The following is a 13,733-nucleotide window of genomic DNA, read 5'->3' as shown; positions in this document are numbered from 1 at the left end:
CAAAGGTCCTGAGTTCAATTCCCAGCAACCACATGGTGGCTCACAACCATCTGTAATGGGGTCTGGTGCCCTCTTCTGGCCTGCAGGCATACAACAGATAGAATACTGTATACATATATACATAATAAATAAATATTTTAAAAAAAGAAATAAAATTATATTTACACAAAAGATTGGAAAGCTTAACAATATTCCACATTACTAAACAGCTGGCAATAGACTCGTAAGGGCCTCGAACCCATTCTTTCACTCCTCCTAGTTATTTCAATAAAACCAGACATTGTTTTCAGCTGAAGTCACACATGGAAGGAAAGTACCTGGAAGTTCTGAAACAGACAAGCCATGGGGCTACTGTTAGCTGGACAAGGGACTGTGGGCTGTCCTTGGAAGGCCTGGAGGTTCTGGTGTCCCTGGAGGAGGTGTTGCTGCTGCGGCTGACTTGGAGGGAACATCTGGCTGCTGTTCAGCAGCGACTGCAGATGACTCAGTTGGTGGTTATTCAAAGAGCTGCTTATTGTTGACAGGTCACCTACAGGTTCGGGAAACATGAGGTGTAAGTCAGCATGTCTCTCCAGAGATCCTGTGCTTATTTTTGCACCTGAGCCCTTCTGAAACAAAAACTAAAAGCTGGGCTGTTTGATCATTTATTTCAGCCTCACTTAGCCGTAAGAGTACCTTTAACATTTCGTTGTATCTGCACCATTAGCTTTGCTCTTTATATCACATACAGATTACTTAGTCCTTATGTTAAGCTTCGGAGCTAGATGCCTCCCTGTATCTATTACAATTAGGACAACTACATTAAAGGTTGAAGACTTCCTGAACAGTCCTAAGCAGCTGACTAAATGGAGACACGACGAGTGGGTATGAGATCGTCTCATTTACAAAATTTCAGTCTTAAGTCACACTCACAATAAATACCACCAAATAAAATTAGCTGCTTAGTTTAGAAATATGCATTTTGAGCCAGGTGGTGGCGGCGGCTCACACCTTTAATCCCAGTACCTGGGAGGCAGAGGCAAGTGGATCTCAGTGAGCTTAAGGCCAGCCTGGGCTACAAGAGCTAGTTCCAGGACAGGCTTCCAAACAACAGAGAGAAACCCTGTCCTGAAAAACCAAAATAAAAAAAAAATATGCACTTTGTTTTGCAGTAAAATGTTAGCTAAAATTAAAACTTTAAAGAAACCTAACAATCCAAAAGAATTCACCGCTGTAGTTATTCTAAAGACTTTAAAATCAATGACATCAATGGATTGCATTAATAACTGGTTATATTTATATTTGAAATGCAGAACTGTTTTAGATTGTTGAAATTCTTTTGAGAACAGTTTTGTAACTTGAGACATATATGTCCATTACGTTTTTGAGTGGTTTAACTACAACTATTTTAGGTCTATATGAAACTAACTGTGCTGTATTACAAAAGTTTCCATATCACAGTCTGAATGTGTTCCGTAGTGTGTTGAGATGCTCAACATCATGGACACTTGCTTCTGTTTCTGGGCTTCATGGGCACTTCCTGCACTTCCCCCCGATTGTTACCTGAACCCATCATTTAAAAACTTGACATTATTTTCAAGTTCTGTTTTTGAAAGGCTAATCTATGTGGATGACTTTGTTTTATGGCACAAATACATAATTATAAAGACAACAATCATGAAGAAATCTAGTATTATTTAGAGGGATGGTTTCCTTGATGTTTGGGAAGCTTCAGCTTGGAGTATTTTGATGCCTCGCCTTTTTAGTTTGGCTTCTCAGGGTTCACCTGGAAGTTCTCCTCAAATGGTTCCCATTCTAGTGCAGCTGCTCATACCAACCCTGTGATGCCACACCAACTAAAACAGAAACAAAGGTTCTTTAGAAGAGTTCTTGACTGAAGAGAATGACGGGTAAGGTTAGGGCTAGGCGGCATCAGAATTGGAAGATAAGAGAAAGCAGATTACAGTGGTATTTAGTAATGCTAGCATTGGAAAAAGGAAAAAGGCAATTTGTGTTTGTTTAGCTGGTTTTGTGCGGGCATTGTTATATTTAATTCCTTAAAGAAGCTGTGACACAATAAAAACATTTTTAAAAATAGTGTGACAAAATGGAGTTTTAAAAAGGAGAAAAGAGAATTAGAAAAACGTTTCTTAAAAAAAAAATTTTTGTGACAAAATTTTAACTTACCAAGCAGACCTGTCCCCAGTAGAGGGTTAAGTAGCTGTGGCATCACAGAGTTACTGTTGAGTTTAGCTGGACCAGGTGGATTCCCAGCACTATTAGATATATTCAGCAATGTTTCTGCCATTGACACCACTGCTGTCCCACCAAGTGTTGAGACAGTCAGTGCTGCCACTGCTGATGATGTAGTGGTTGTGGTAGTGGTTGCCTGGGAGGAGGTTGCTATGGAAACCTCTGGATGATTAGCGGTGTTGGCGGATGCTGAGTTCAGGACACCTCCCAACAGCTGGGGATTCAAGGCCATTAATCCCGAGGCCCCAGTGGCAGCTGGGAGGAGCAGGGGGTTAGAAGTAGTGTCACTGCCTGTAAAGCTGGGTAAAGGGTTTCCCAGGGGGCTGGTTAAAAGGGTCTCAGCTCGGCTGTTGTCTGACTGATTGCTTGGCAAACGGTCTGTTGGGGCTGTCATCTGTGTTAATAAGGGTAAAGGGGTATTTTGCTGTTGCAAAAGATCTGAGATGGTCAGATTGAGAGATGGCAGGGGGAGCATGGCAGCTGCTTGTGCTTGGTTCTGCAGCAGGGCTGCTAAAAGCTGAACATGAACAGGCTGCAATACCTGCCCATCCATGTCACCGGAGAGAAAAGCTAAAGGGTGGAGGTTGATCTCAGACTTGCCTTCTCCTGCTGAAGGCTGGAGGATATTTAATAGATTCTGGTTTAGGAGATGCTGTTGATTCACTGGCAAAGAGATAGGTAGAGAACTGAGGAGGCTGGGGTTCAAGGGGTGTGGAAGATGGTTGTTTGAAGTGCTGTTGGATGGAAAATGAAGGGCATGCTCCTGGCCAACAAAAGGAAAATCGCTCCCAATGGGCAGCTGACTCTGCAGTGGGTTTCCAGCTGCGGTGGTGACAATGACTCCATCTTGGAGAACAGATGTTGTCTTTGTGATGGCAGGGTGGTTGCTGCCAGCTATAGCTATGGAAGATGGTAGGCTTGGACCCCCTAGAATGAGAAGGAGAAGCACAGCTGTTAGTTATGGACAGTAACACTACCCATAAAGCTTCCTAAGGTGCATTTCAGTTGCTCTACTTATTTCATTGTAGTAGACTTATTGTACCATAGATGATTTGACATCTACTAATGGTATTTAACTTACTTTGAAAATAAGTATACCGAAAAGCAAATAGGTTTCAGTCACTACTCCACAAAATGACGCTGGGCAAGGATGTTACAGTTCATCCATTCGGTTTGGTACCAAAGCCTCCTTTTTCTTCAAAATCATACCTTTTCAATTAAAAAAAAATGTTTGGCCTTATGTCTAAGAGTAGTACTTTCTTTTAATGAACAAAATAAAATCATTTAAAACTAGGATGTACATGAAACAAAGCAGATAATAAAATAACCTATGGTAATACAAAATACAAACATCTTAGTGCATAGCTTTCTATTTTTCCATATCAGTATGTATATATACATCCAGATACATGTACACACACACACACACACACACACACACACACACAAAACCATGTAACTTTACAACAAAACAACTGTGTTATAGTTTTTAACTTTTCATTTATCAATTTAGGGAATACCTTTCTCTTGTTAGTTGATATATACTGAATCATTTACTAATTTCATGCATCAATATATGATAATTTACTATCTATAATCATGAATATTTTTGCTTTAAATTATTTTGCAAAAACATTGAGAACAATTACTGGTGACACTTCAATAAATATTATCAATGTATCTTTTCAATTGTCTATTTTTTTTAAAAGACATGGCTTCACTGTGTAGCCCTGCCTGACCTGGAACTCTTTATGTAGATCAGGTTGTCCTCAAACTCATAGTGCCTGCCTCCCAAGTGCTGGGATTAAAGTTGTAAGTCACCACACTGGGCTGCATAATTATTTTCTAAGGATACATTCTTGAACATATAATTTTCAAAGTCTCAAAAGCATATATATATAGTCAAACTTCCCTCAAAGATATATATCAATATATATTCAATTTATATTCCTTTAAATGGTATCTAATATAATATTTCTCACCAGTACACTATCATTATTTTTAACAGCAAAAATAATGATTAATAATCTGTTATTCTGAAAGTGTATATGAGTGTTTCCATAACTGTACAATGGTAAAAATATGGTATTTTTTGTTTTAATCAAATGGAATAACATAATAATTTTTATATACTTTTAGTCATGTTTAAAAACTATGTAGTATATCATGCTGATGAAATGTAGCATTTATATGTTGATTTCTATCATCACATATTAACACAGTGAGCATTTTCTCACATACTTTGATTTGTGTTTGTGTGTGTGTGTGATTAAACCTAAACCCTTAAATCCCAGAACTATACCACCGAGTTTTCTTATTTTGAGATAGGGTGTTCTCAAGCTGCGCAGATGGCTTCACAATTGTGGTTCTCCTGCCTCAGCTTGTGGATACTAGGATTCCAGGCACATACCACCACACCCAGCTACCACTGAATGTTTCCCGAAGAAGTTTATTTCAAAGTGTTCATAGAGAAAATTTCCATCACTGTAATGATTGCCATGAGATCAGAAACAGGTAAAAAGAGCTGATCAGGTGACAAGTCTAAGGAATAATAGGGGTTTTGTTGCTGTTATCCCTGACATCAGCAGGGCTGTGGTAAGGTACTAACAGTGGAAACTCAAGCTGCTACTACCAACACCACCTTGCTGCTGTAACAATGGCTTCTGCCTTCCCATCTGTCATAGTCTGATCTTTTTTTCAAAAATTTCAGTGTTTTATTTAAAGGCTGAGATTAAAAAAAAGCTTCTTGAACATATATAAATATTTATGAAATATTATCATGAAATAACGACATGTTCACAAAGTTTAGGGTAAGAAGACATACGGAATGCTGAAGTAGGCACACGGTATACAACTATTTAAATATTAATTCAGATTTTTTTCACAAAACAATCAACACCTTAAATATTTCATTGCTTCTTAAAATTGTCATTTCCATACATACGATGCATCATTTGCATCTGGAAGGCATCTTTTAAATGAGCCAGGGAGTCTTATTTACGAGGAATCACGATCACTGTCAATTTTTCTACCTGCTAAATAATAATGACATACTTAAACGTGGAGCTTGCTGCTCTTCTGACCACATGCAGATTATATTTTCAAAATATTAACATATATGCAGCAAGGCTTTTGTAGATGATGTAATTTCCTTAGAGATTACTTTTTATTACTTTAATTTGCCACTGAGAAGCATCCATATTTATGATTCAAAGTAGTAGTCATTTGGGGATAACACTATTTTAAAAGCTCTCCATCTAAATATTCTTGAGAAATTATAATTAAAGGCACAGTCACTTTTTTTTTAACCCTGCCAACAAGAAAGGATGAGTCTATAAGCTTTATAAAGGCAAGATGTGGACACACACACACACACACACACACACACACACACTAATTTTCTCCAATTTCTAACAAGTCAGTTCAACAAACAGATACATTCTTTTGGAGAATAGGATTGAAATAGTGACAGAAGTTTAAAAATCTTGTCCAGAGAAAGTCAGAGTTTAGGCAAAGTGGCAAATGCATAAATTTCCTAATCTTCCCCCCTCCTCAAATATATAATCACAAGGTAGGAATTTTTGAATGTCATGTTCCATATTAGCTAGGGCGATGAGACTGCAATGCTAGGCCTGGAGCAGCTATAGGGACACATACAACCAGGGGACAATTATAAAACTGATGGTGTCTGAGAACATGGCTAAATGAGAAAACTACACATTTTATTATGCATTTGAGAGATGAAAAGAGATAAAAAGTGCCTCTAAGTAGAGGCAAAATCATTTTTTAAAATACAGAAAGTAAGGCGGATGAAGGATAATGAGTCTTGTGTTTCACGAGCACAAAAATATCTGAAATGTGTTTGGCTTTTCTATACTCTGACTCTCTCAGCCCATAGTTAAACCTGCCAGTTTACACAAGCAGTAAATATATTTGAATACCTATTTTTAAACCATTAAAGACAAGTATCATTTCTTATTTCTCTCTGTATTTCAAAGACAAAACAGTCATGACACATGGTTAGATTAAAAAAGTGTTTGTTGGCTGAGACCCTAATATTTGCACTCATGCCTACAAGGGAGTTAACCGTGTAGACACGGGGGAGGTGAAGATTGGTTTGCCAATTTACTGGCCCAGTGCCAGGACACAGAAACCACTGCAGAGGAGGTGGCTTGAAAATGACAAATGACGTTAGAGCTCCCAAACAGTTCCAGAAGTTAAAAGTCACCTCACAGCAGGGGACATCCACCCCAGAGGACAGACCTACAGCCAGTCATTCATTAATGCATAGGGCTGCTCAAGGAGAGCCCTGAATCTGCATGCACTTTTATATCAGAGGGCAGTTTGGAGAACACTTATTTCTGAATTACTAACTGTAATATTCTGTGAACCTATTTCAGACTTCTGCTGAAATCGGAAAAATTGTATATTCAGTTAAAGTATGTAAGGAAAGTATCTGTTAAAGCAGGTTTTTGGTCTTAGTGGTGAAAATTTCATCAAACATTATCAATAATCAAAGGCATGAGGGAATCTGGAAGAAGTTAGCAAATTCTAGTCATTTAATTAATAAGGAAAAATAAGATTACTTTGTGGCAATCGCTATGAAGTGACAATTTCTTTTTGTTATTTTCAAAGTAACACTCAGGTGTTGCCAGATGTCCAGCCTAGACCTGCAGCGGTAGGCAGTCCAGCGTGGTGAAGAAATGAGTATGCGGCCTTGCTCAGTGAGCACTGCACAGAAACCTTCTGCACACACAACTCATGTGCCTAAGTACAGGGTGTGTAAATACAAATAGCATAAAGAATAATTTATTACTAATTTAGTTCTTGAGATGCTTAATTTGCTTTAGTTTTAGAATTACTTCTGCCTCCAGATTTATCTCACTGGTCAACAACATTCCTGGGCAGAAGTTCACATTGTGATCAACTCTTGTATGACTTAATATTACTACTTCTACTATTACACATGTGTCAAAAAAAGCAGATCAATAAAGTGTTTAAAAAATGTCAGTAATTTGGTTCATTTAACTCCAATTTTGAATAAGTATTATTTTGTGCTAAGAACTTTCTAAACCGAAATGGCCAAATACTGACTTTTTATCCATGCAACTCAAGAGCTTAAGGAAAAATATTTTATGAAAAATATTCTTTCACTGTTTGACCTTTATCATTTACTTTGCTAACAGTACTTTCATTGCATAGAGTCAGAAGTAATCCTTAATAAAAATAAATCCTTCCAGAGATAAAATATCATGGCCTAGTGAGTTTAATAAATATAATTTACTTCTCAGTTCCATTGAAATATGAAAAAGTGTCTGTTAGATTTAAAGGACTGATTTTTAATGATAATAACATAATAAGCTGAAAGATAACTTTTATGAGAAGTATAGGTACTCCAGTAAAGCTTTATAAACATGTTCAAGTCTTAGCAGCGGCCACAGTAATGCGCGTTTACAGAAACACATCAACTTCATCTTTCTGCTTTGGGTTCTAGTACATATTCTTGACATTCCTGTTTAAGGAATAGGAAGACAGAGGAAGGGACCTGGGGTTAGGTTTTTTTTTTTTTTTAATTTTTTTTTTTTCCTCAAGGGAGAAACGGACCCCAAACAAAAGCACACTTAAGGTGAAGGGGAAAAAGCAGTTGCAGGATCCCAGGGAATGCTCTTGGCCTTGGAGGGTCAAGATGCTGGAGGAAGGAAAGGAGAGCAGAAAGAGACGTGACTTACATCTCAGGATGTAAAGATCAGTTTCTGGATGATGATGAAATGAAACAGGGAAAGAAAACAGACTGTGTGATTACATTATGTCTCTCCATCCAGTCTTCCTCTGTGGTGGTGGGAACGGAGCTAGGGCCTCAAGCACGCTATGCCAGCACTTCTACCCCTGAGCCATATACAGGCCCAGCCTGTTTCCTTTCATAACACCCAGAACCTATTGGAATTACTTTTAAAATGCTTGGAAAATATCAGGCTACTCAAGTGGCAAAGCTCATTTGTTGTTAGGTAAATAGGGTATTTGTGTGATATAGCAAGACTTGAAAAAGGTGGTTAAATCTCTGGTAGGATTTGTTTTCTGACCACACATGAGTGAGTTAAAATGCATCATTAATTACCAACTAGAAGTTTCATTTCAACAGACAGTGCTGGATTTTTACTAGTCAACTTCGTACCCTATTATATCCTGTTTTATCTGAAGCTGTCAAACAGCGCCTAACTCAATAAACACCGAATTACATCACGGATGTTCTAAAGCCACTGTGACATGCCAATGAACTACAGAGACCAATTTATTATGCTCCACCTAGTATTTTGACAAGTAAAATAGGAAATCTGGAGAACACTGTAGTGTTATTTTGAAAACTGTTTCTGATAGCTCATAGGACATCAGTGCTATTGGGTGCTACAATCATCTCAGTGTGTCGTGACGGTGGCTAAATGTTTAAGTGGAGGATGGAAGCAAGATGGAGCGAGCCTGAAAGCCAACCTCAGTGTCTTCATGAAGCTTTCCCTGTTATAGTGACGTGGTTAGGGGGCTGTCATGCCAGTTGCCTGGAAACCGTAACTGTGCGTTTGTGTGTGAGTGGATGTCCTGGTGGACACAAGATCAGAGGACACTGTGCAAGAGTGGGTTCTCTCCTTCTACTGTGGGTCCTGGGGGATCCAACTAAGATGGCCAGGCTCGGCAGCGAGCACTCTGACTGTGTGAAAGCATTTCTGCGGAGTTGGGCTCCCTACGAGCCCCACACCCAGTTGCCTGATGAATGTGCAGACCTGTGCACATGGGGGCTTCTCCGGGGAGCACTTCCAACCTCAGGAGCCGTTCAGTAGCTCTTTTGGACTTCTATTTTTGGTTTCACTTCTAGTTTGTAATGTGTGAGTTTTTACTTTGAATTTTTAAGAAGTCTAATAATAAAAAAGTAACTTTTACTCATTGCTTGGTTGGCACTGATAACTGCTAGATTCATAGAATACAATATCCTCACAATTTTGAGTTATTTAGTACTACATGAATGTGGAAATAAAATTTACTTTGATTGGAATGTATTTTAGCATTCCTTTCCTAAGTCAAGTTTTTGTGGGGTTGATATTAGGTCCCAGAATCTGGATTCTCTTTAGATGTTTTTGGAATCGTTTTTAGTAAATAATAGCTTAGGTATCTCCTAAAGAATTGAAAGTTGACAGCTGTATAAAGAGAGCTTAATATATTACAATGGAATAAATTTCTCCCAACTAGAACACTAGAACAATTTATTTCTTTAAAGGTACAAAATAGATAATTGAATCAGCAAACATCATATCACTCTGAGTTTCGTTATCGCTCTTGATTACATAGACTTAATTAATGCTTTACGTAAAAACATATTTTAACTCCTTTTATATACAAGAAAACATTAAACCTATAATATGTAAACAAAACAAGTGGTGTAGCCCTGGTATAAGGAGACCTTCTCAAGGACCGAGATAACGCCTATAAGAAGAACATCTTTCAACAAAGAAGGGTTCATTCTGCAAAAATTTAACTAAGGATAGATTTTCAATTTGCTTGGTTGTCTGACTAAATAACAAGATCACAGAGCACTTTAAACTTGCAGATCACATGCATCATAAGGGGAAGAAAATATAGGCTTTAAAAACTTAGTATGAAATGCATTCAACAGAAACAACTGTCACGGTGCCCCTGCCACCTTCTTCAGGCTAATGAACGTCCCATATCTGTCTCTTCAACATTGTCATCTCTACCTGTCTGCATTTGTTATTTCCCCTCAAAGTGCAGGGTGTAACTTTCCTTTCCTTTCTAGACTGGCATGTTATGAGAATAAATAAACACATAGAGCTAAAACTTAAATACATCATAGTCTTTTACACAAAGTAGTTTTTTGTGGTCTCATGATTTCACTGCCTTATACCTACCATTCTATTAGCTGTCCTGAGTTTCACATGTATTTTGTGCTGAGTGAAAACATTTTCGTTTGCAGTAAAAATATACATACACACTACATACGTAAATACTCGTGAACATGTATTTATTCATAGGTTTATTTATATCCTGATGAGTTGATGCATAGAGTTAAGCGTTAAGGCAAATAAATGTGTTAGTTTCTCTTCTGACACAAACGCAACACTCCTTTCCTTCAGAGCATTGTAATTTCATGTAGCTGAGTTGATTGTTCCTTATTAGGAAAAAGTATTTTATAGTTAAAAGAGTTTAATGGCATTACCATATGGGAAACAGGAAGGTTGTTTTTAAGTATGTTCATACAATAATTTAAATCCTTCTTTTTGTACTCTGTGTACAGGACCAAGGGAGGGACTAGTTGTGTGGATGTAGGCAGGACCTGTGTTTTGGTACAGGTGTTTCTGTTATTTGGTAAGTGGATGTAGGCCTACTTAAAGTTTGCTGGTCAAGGACACTTGATTTTTGACCCCCTCTAAACCAGAACACTACACTTAGGTGGTAAATTTTCTTTTTAAAAACATTGAAAATTTTGTGTCCATGTGATATGTGTGGTATGTGTTTGTGGGTGTGTGCAGGAGAGCACATGTGGAGGGGAGGCCAGTGTGAGCTGTTTTCCTTTATTGTTCTTCACAGTGCTTTCTGAGATGGGGTCACCTACGAAACCTGAGGCTTAGCAATATAAAAGATCAGCTGGTCACCAAGTCCCAGGTCCTTCTGCCTCTGTTTCCCACACTAGGATTATAGGACTATGTGACCATGTATGGCTCCTTACAAGGGTGCTGGGGCTCCAGACTCAGGTCCCTTGCTTGCACAGCAAACATTTCACTGGCAAAGCCATCTCCCAGGCCCCTGGCATTTATTATAAATGTCCACTGCTTATGTATTTCTAGAACAGTGTGTTTGGCACTGTGTGACTGGACTGGGGTCTAGGGATTTTGAGGTCTGGTTTCCAGATCCAACAGAACATGATTTGACCATTTAAGTATATCACCAAGAATCTTACTGTTATGAACTAAAAATTCTTCAATGGAAATATTAGGCTTGATTGCAATTCAATATTCAAAAGAAACACTTGCACACACTTCAATATAGAATATTTAGAAGCATTCATGGAAAGGAAACTAAAACACTCAATAGAGTTAATAAAACACATAGCCTTAAGATTTTAGAATAAAGAAATTTAGTATTTTTATATATTCTCCACACTCTTTTCATTTAATTCCTATAACTGAACTCTATACTTAAAAATGTGAATACAGAATTCACATATTAGCTTGCAAACCAATATTCTTAGTTTTTAAAGATAGAATGATCCTCCTTAAAGGAGATTTTGAGGGGCTAGAGAGGTGGTCAGAGGGCAAAGGCAACTGCCATGCAGGCTTAGCCGCGTTCAATCCTGGGGACCCACACAAACATGGAAGTAGAGGGCTGACTTTGTCCGAGTTATCTTTGACTTTAACATGTATGCTATGGCACATGCACCCCTTCCCCACATCACAGACACACAATAATAATGAGATTTTGAAAATTAGTTACCTACTGAGTTAAACATGAGAACAAGTCATTTCTTAATGTCTTCATGTCATATTTCTGACCTGCTGTTTAAAGACTGGACAAGGCACTGGGGTGGGTAGGTCACCTGAGCTGTGCTTACACTTTGTTGGGAAAGAAAAGCTGGACCATGCTTCCTAGCCATCTGCTCCTGCACCATGAAGCCATGCAAGAAGGGAAGAACTGGCACTGTACTGCTTCAGAGGTCCACAGAAACATCACCCACAGGGACCTGTTCCTTTGTCAGCCAGGAAGGTCACCAAATGTGGTTCACATATGTGGGGAATTCTCTTGATATTTTGACAAAAACATTCTAATCCTGTGTTCTATGATATCAGACTCCAAAGACAGAAGGCAAAAAGAACTGGCTTTTATCTAAAAGAATATTAAAAATATACATATGTGGATTGTCATATGACTTAGTGTGCTATTTGAAAAGGAAAACAGTATTTTTGGAGACTAAACAATTCAGATGAACTTGTGTAGCTGGGAAGGTGGTATTTCAGGATCAGATAAACCTGAGCTCTAATCCTGGCTTAGTCATAGGGTTTTGGATAGTGAGGTTCTCTGAGGTTCACGTTTTCCACCTGTAAAATGAAGACAACACTTTATACTATGGACAACTATACAGATGATGAATGTGGAGCACTTGGCACACAGCAGGTAATCCGTGATAGCTAACGCAGCATTTCACTAATAAAATATGCGAGCACACGCTTTCAATCCCTGAATCCAGGAGGCTGAGACAGGAAGACCATGAGTTTGAGGTCAGCATGAGCTATGTACCTTACCTCAAAACAACATCAAAAGACCAAAAGGTGTTTTTTCTTTACTCTTACAGAGAAAGCTGTGCTATCTTCTGATGCCTCATTCTGAATGCCCAGCCTCACTGCTCAATGAGTGTTAATGAAAGAACAAGTATCAGTTTAAACAGGTATTTATGCTAGGCAAGTATGGCAGCACATTCAGTTGACATAATTTGCTTCATAACAAAAAGAAATATGGGGGTAAAGTCCTTCTCAATATTATCTCTCTAAAGAAGTTCATCAGTAAATCAACTCACTTTCATAACCAGCTGCAATAAGATCTATATAGTAATTATTATTTAATTTTATTAGGTCTAATGTTTTCGAATTCTTAACTGACCTAGGTTTTTACCATGTATGTCTTGATAACCTACACATGCTCAGTCACATCCATCCCATTGCCTGACATCTGTCATTAGTCTCTGAGTTACTCATATGCTAAAGCCTTTCTTATATTAATAAATTTGCAGTCCATGTGCCTTGATACCCCCAGCAATAGCAATTTAGGTTATATGGATAAATGTTTATACGGATAAATGGAACAAGAAAATAAATGACTGAGGCTCTATAAAATAAATCTAAACTTGACAATCAGAAAAAAACAAAAATATAAATAAATGTAGGTCTTTTCCATAATAGAAAAACATTGAAATACATCATTATTGAAACACATACATTTGCACATATGAACATAGACCTGACATGAAGCAAACTATGGTAAAGAATATCAAAACTAAATAATAAATGAGACTAACAAGGCTTCAGCAAAATGACTGAGGCATGCTCAATAAATATGGTACATCTTGAAACACATATGAACTTGATGCTGCTTTAATTTCTAAGTGCATATATTAAACTTTTATTTGTACAATATTAGCTAAGACAGCATGAGTCAGTGAAAAGTTGGAAGCCCCTTATGCACCCTTTAATCATCCTGCTAAACACATAGTTTCACCAGAGTCCTTAAATTAAGAATATCCGGAAGGCACTACTCGCTTCAAATTATCTTTTAAGCCTGCATTCTTTTTTAAACACAAATGATCATTGTACAATTCTTCATCGAATACTGACATCAAAACAACACAAAACACAAACTGTGAAGGATGGCAGTGTAAGGCGGCAACACCAGGAAAGCGCACACTTGACGTTACCTTCCCAGACAAGTGGATGAGAGCGCCCTTCCAG

General features: G+C 37.9%; 1 protein-coding gene across 3 annotated transcripts in view; it reads right to left on the bottom strand.

Moving 5' to 3' along the window:
* Mbd5 (methyl-CpG binding domain protein 5) overlaps positions 1 to 13,733 on the bottom strand; it is a 122,931-nt gene that overhangs the window by 30,940 nt on the left and 78,258 nt on the right. For 2 of the 3 annotated variants that reach the window (XM_005346391.3, XM_013345991.1), the window contains 2 exons: positions 2,167 to 3,159; positions 318 to 529 (listed from right to left, as the gene is read on the bottom strand). In XM_005346391.3, the coding sequence (XP_005346448.1) occupies positions 318 to 529; positions 2,167 to 3,159 (1,205 nt within the window). The remainder of the gene's footprint in view (positions 1 to 317; positions 530 to 2,166; positions 3,160 to 13,733) is intronic. The other variant, XM_013345992.2, reaches the window with a different exon arrangement.

Source organism: Microtus ochrogaster, chromosome 4 (genome assembly GCF_000317375.1).
Source record: "Microtus ochrogaster isolate Prairie Vole_2 chromosome 4, MicOch1.0, whole genome shotgun sequence".
Classification (NCBI taxonomy): domain Eukaryota; kingdom Metazoa; phylum Chordata; class Mammalia; order Rodentia; family Cricetidae; genus Microtus; species Microtus ochrogaster.
Note: the sequence above shows the minus strand (reverse complement) of the source record. Positions and strands in the feature narration are given on the sequence as shown.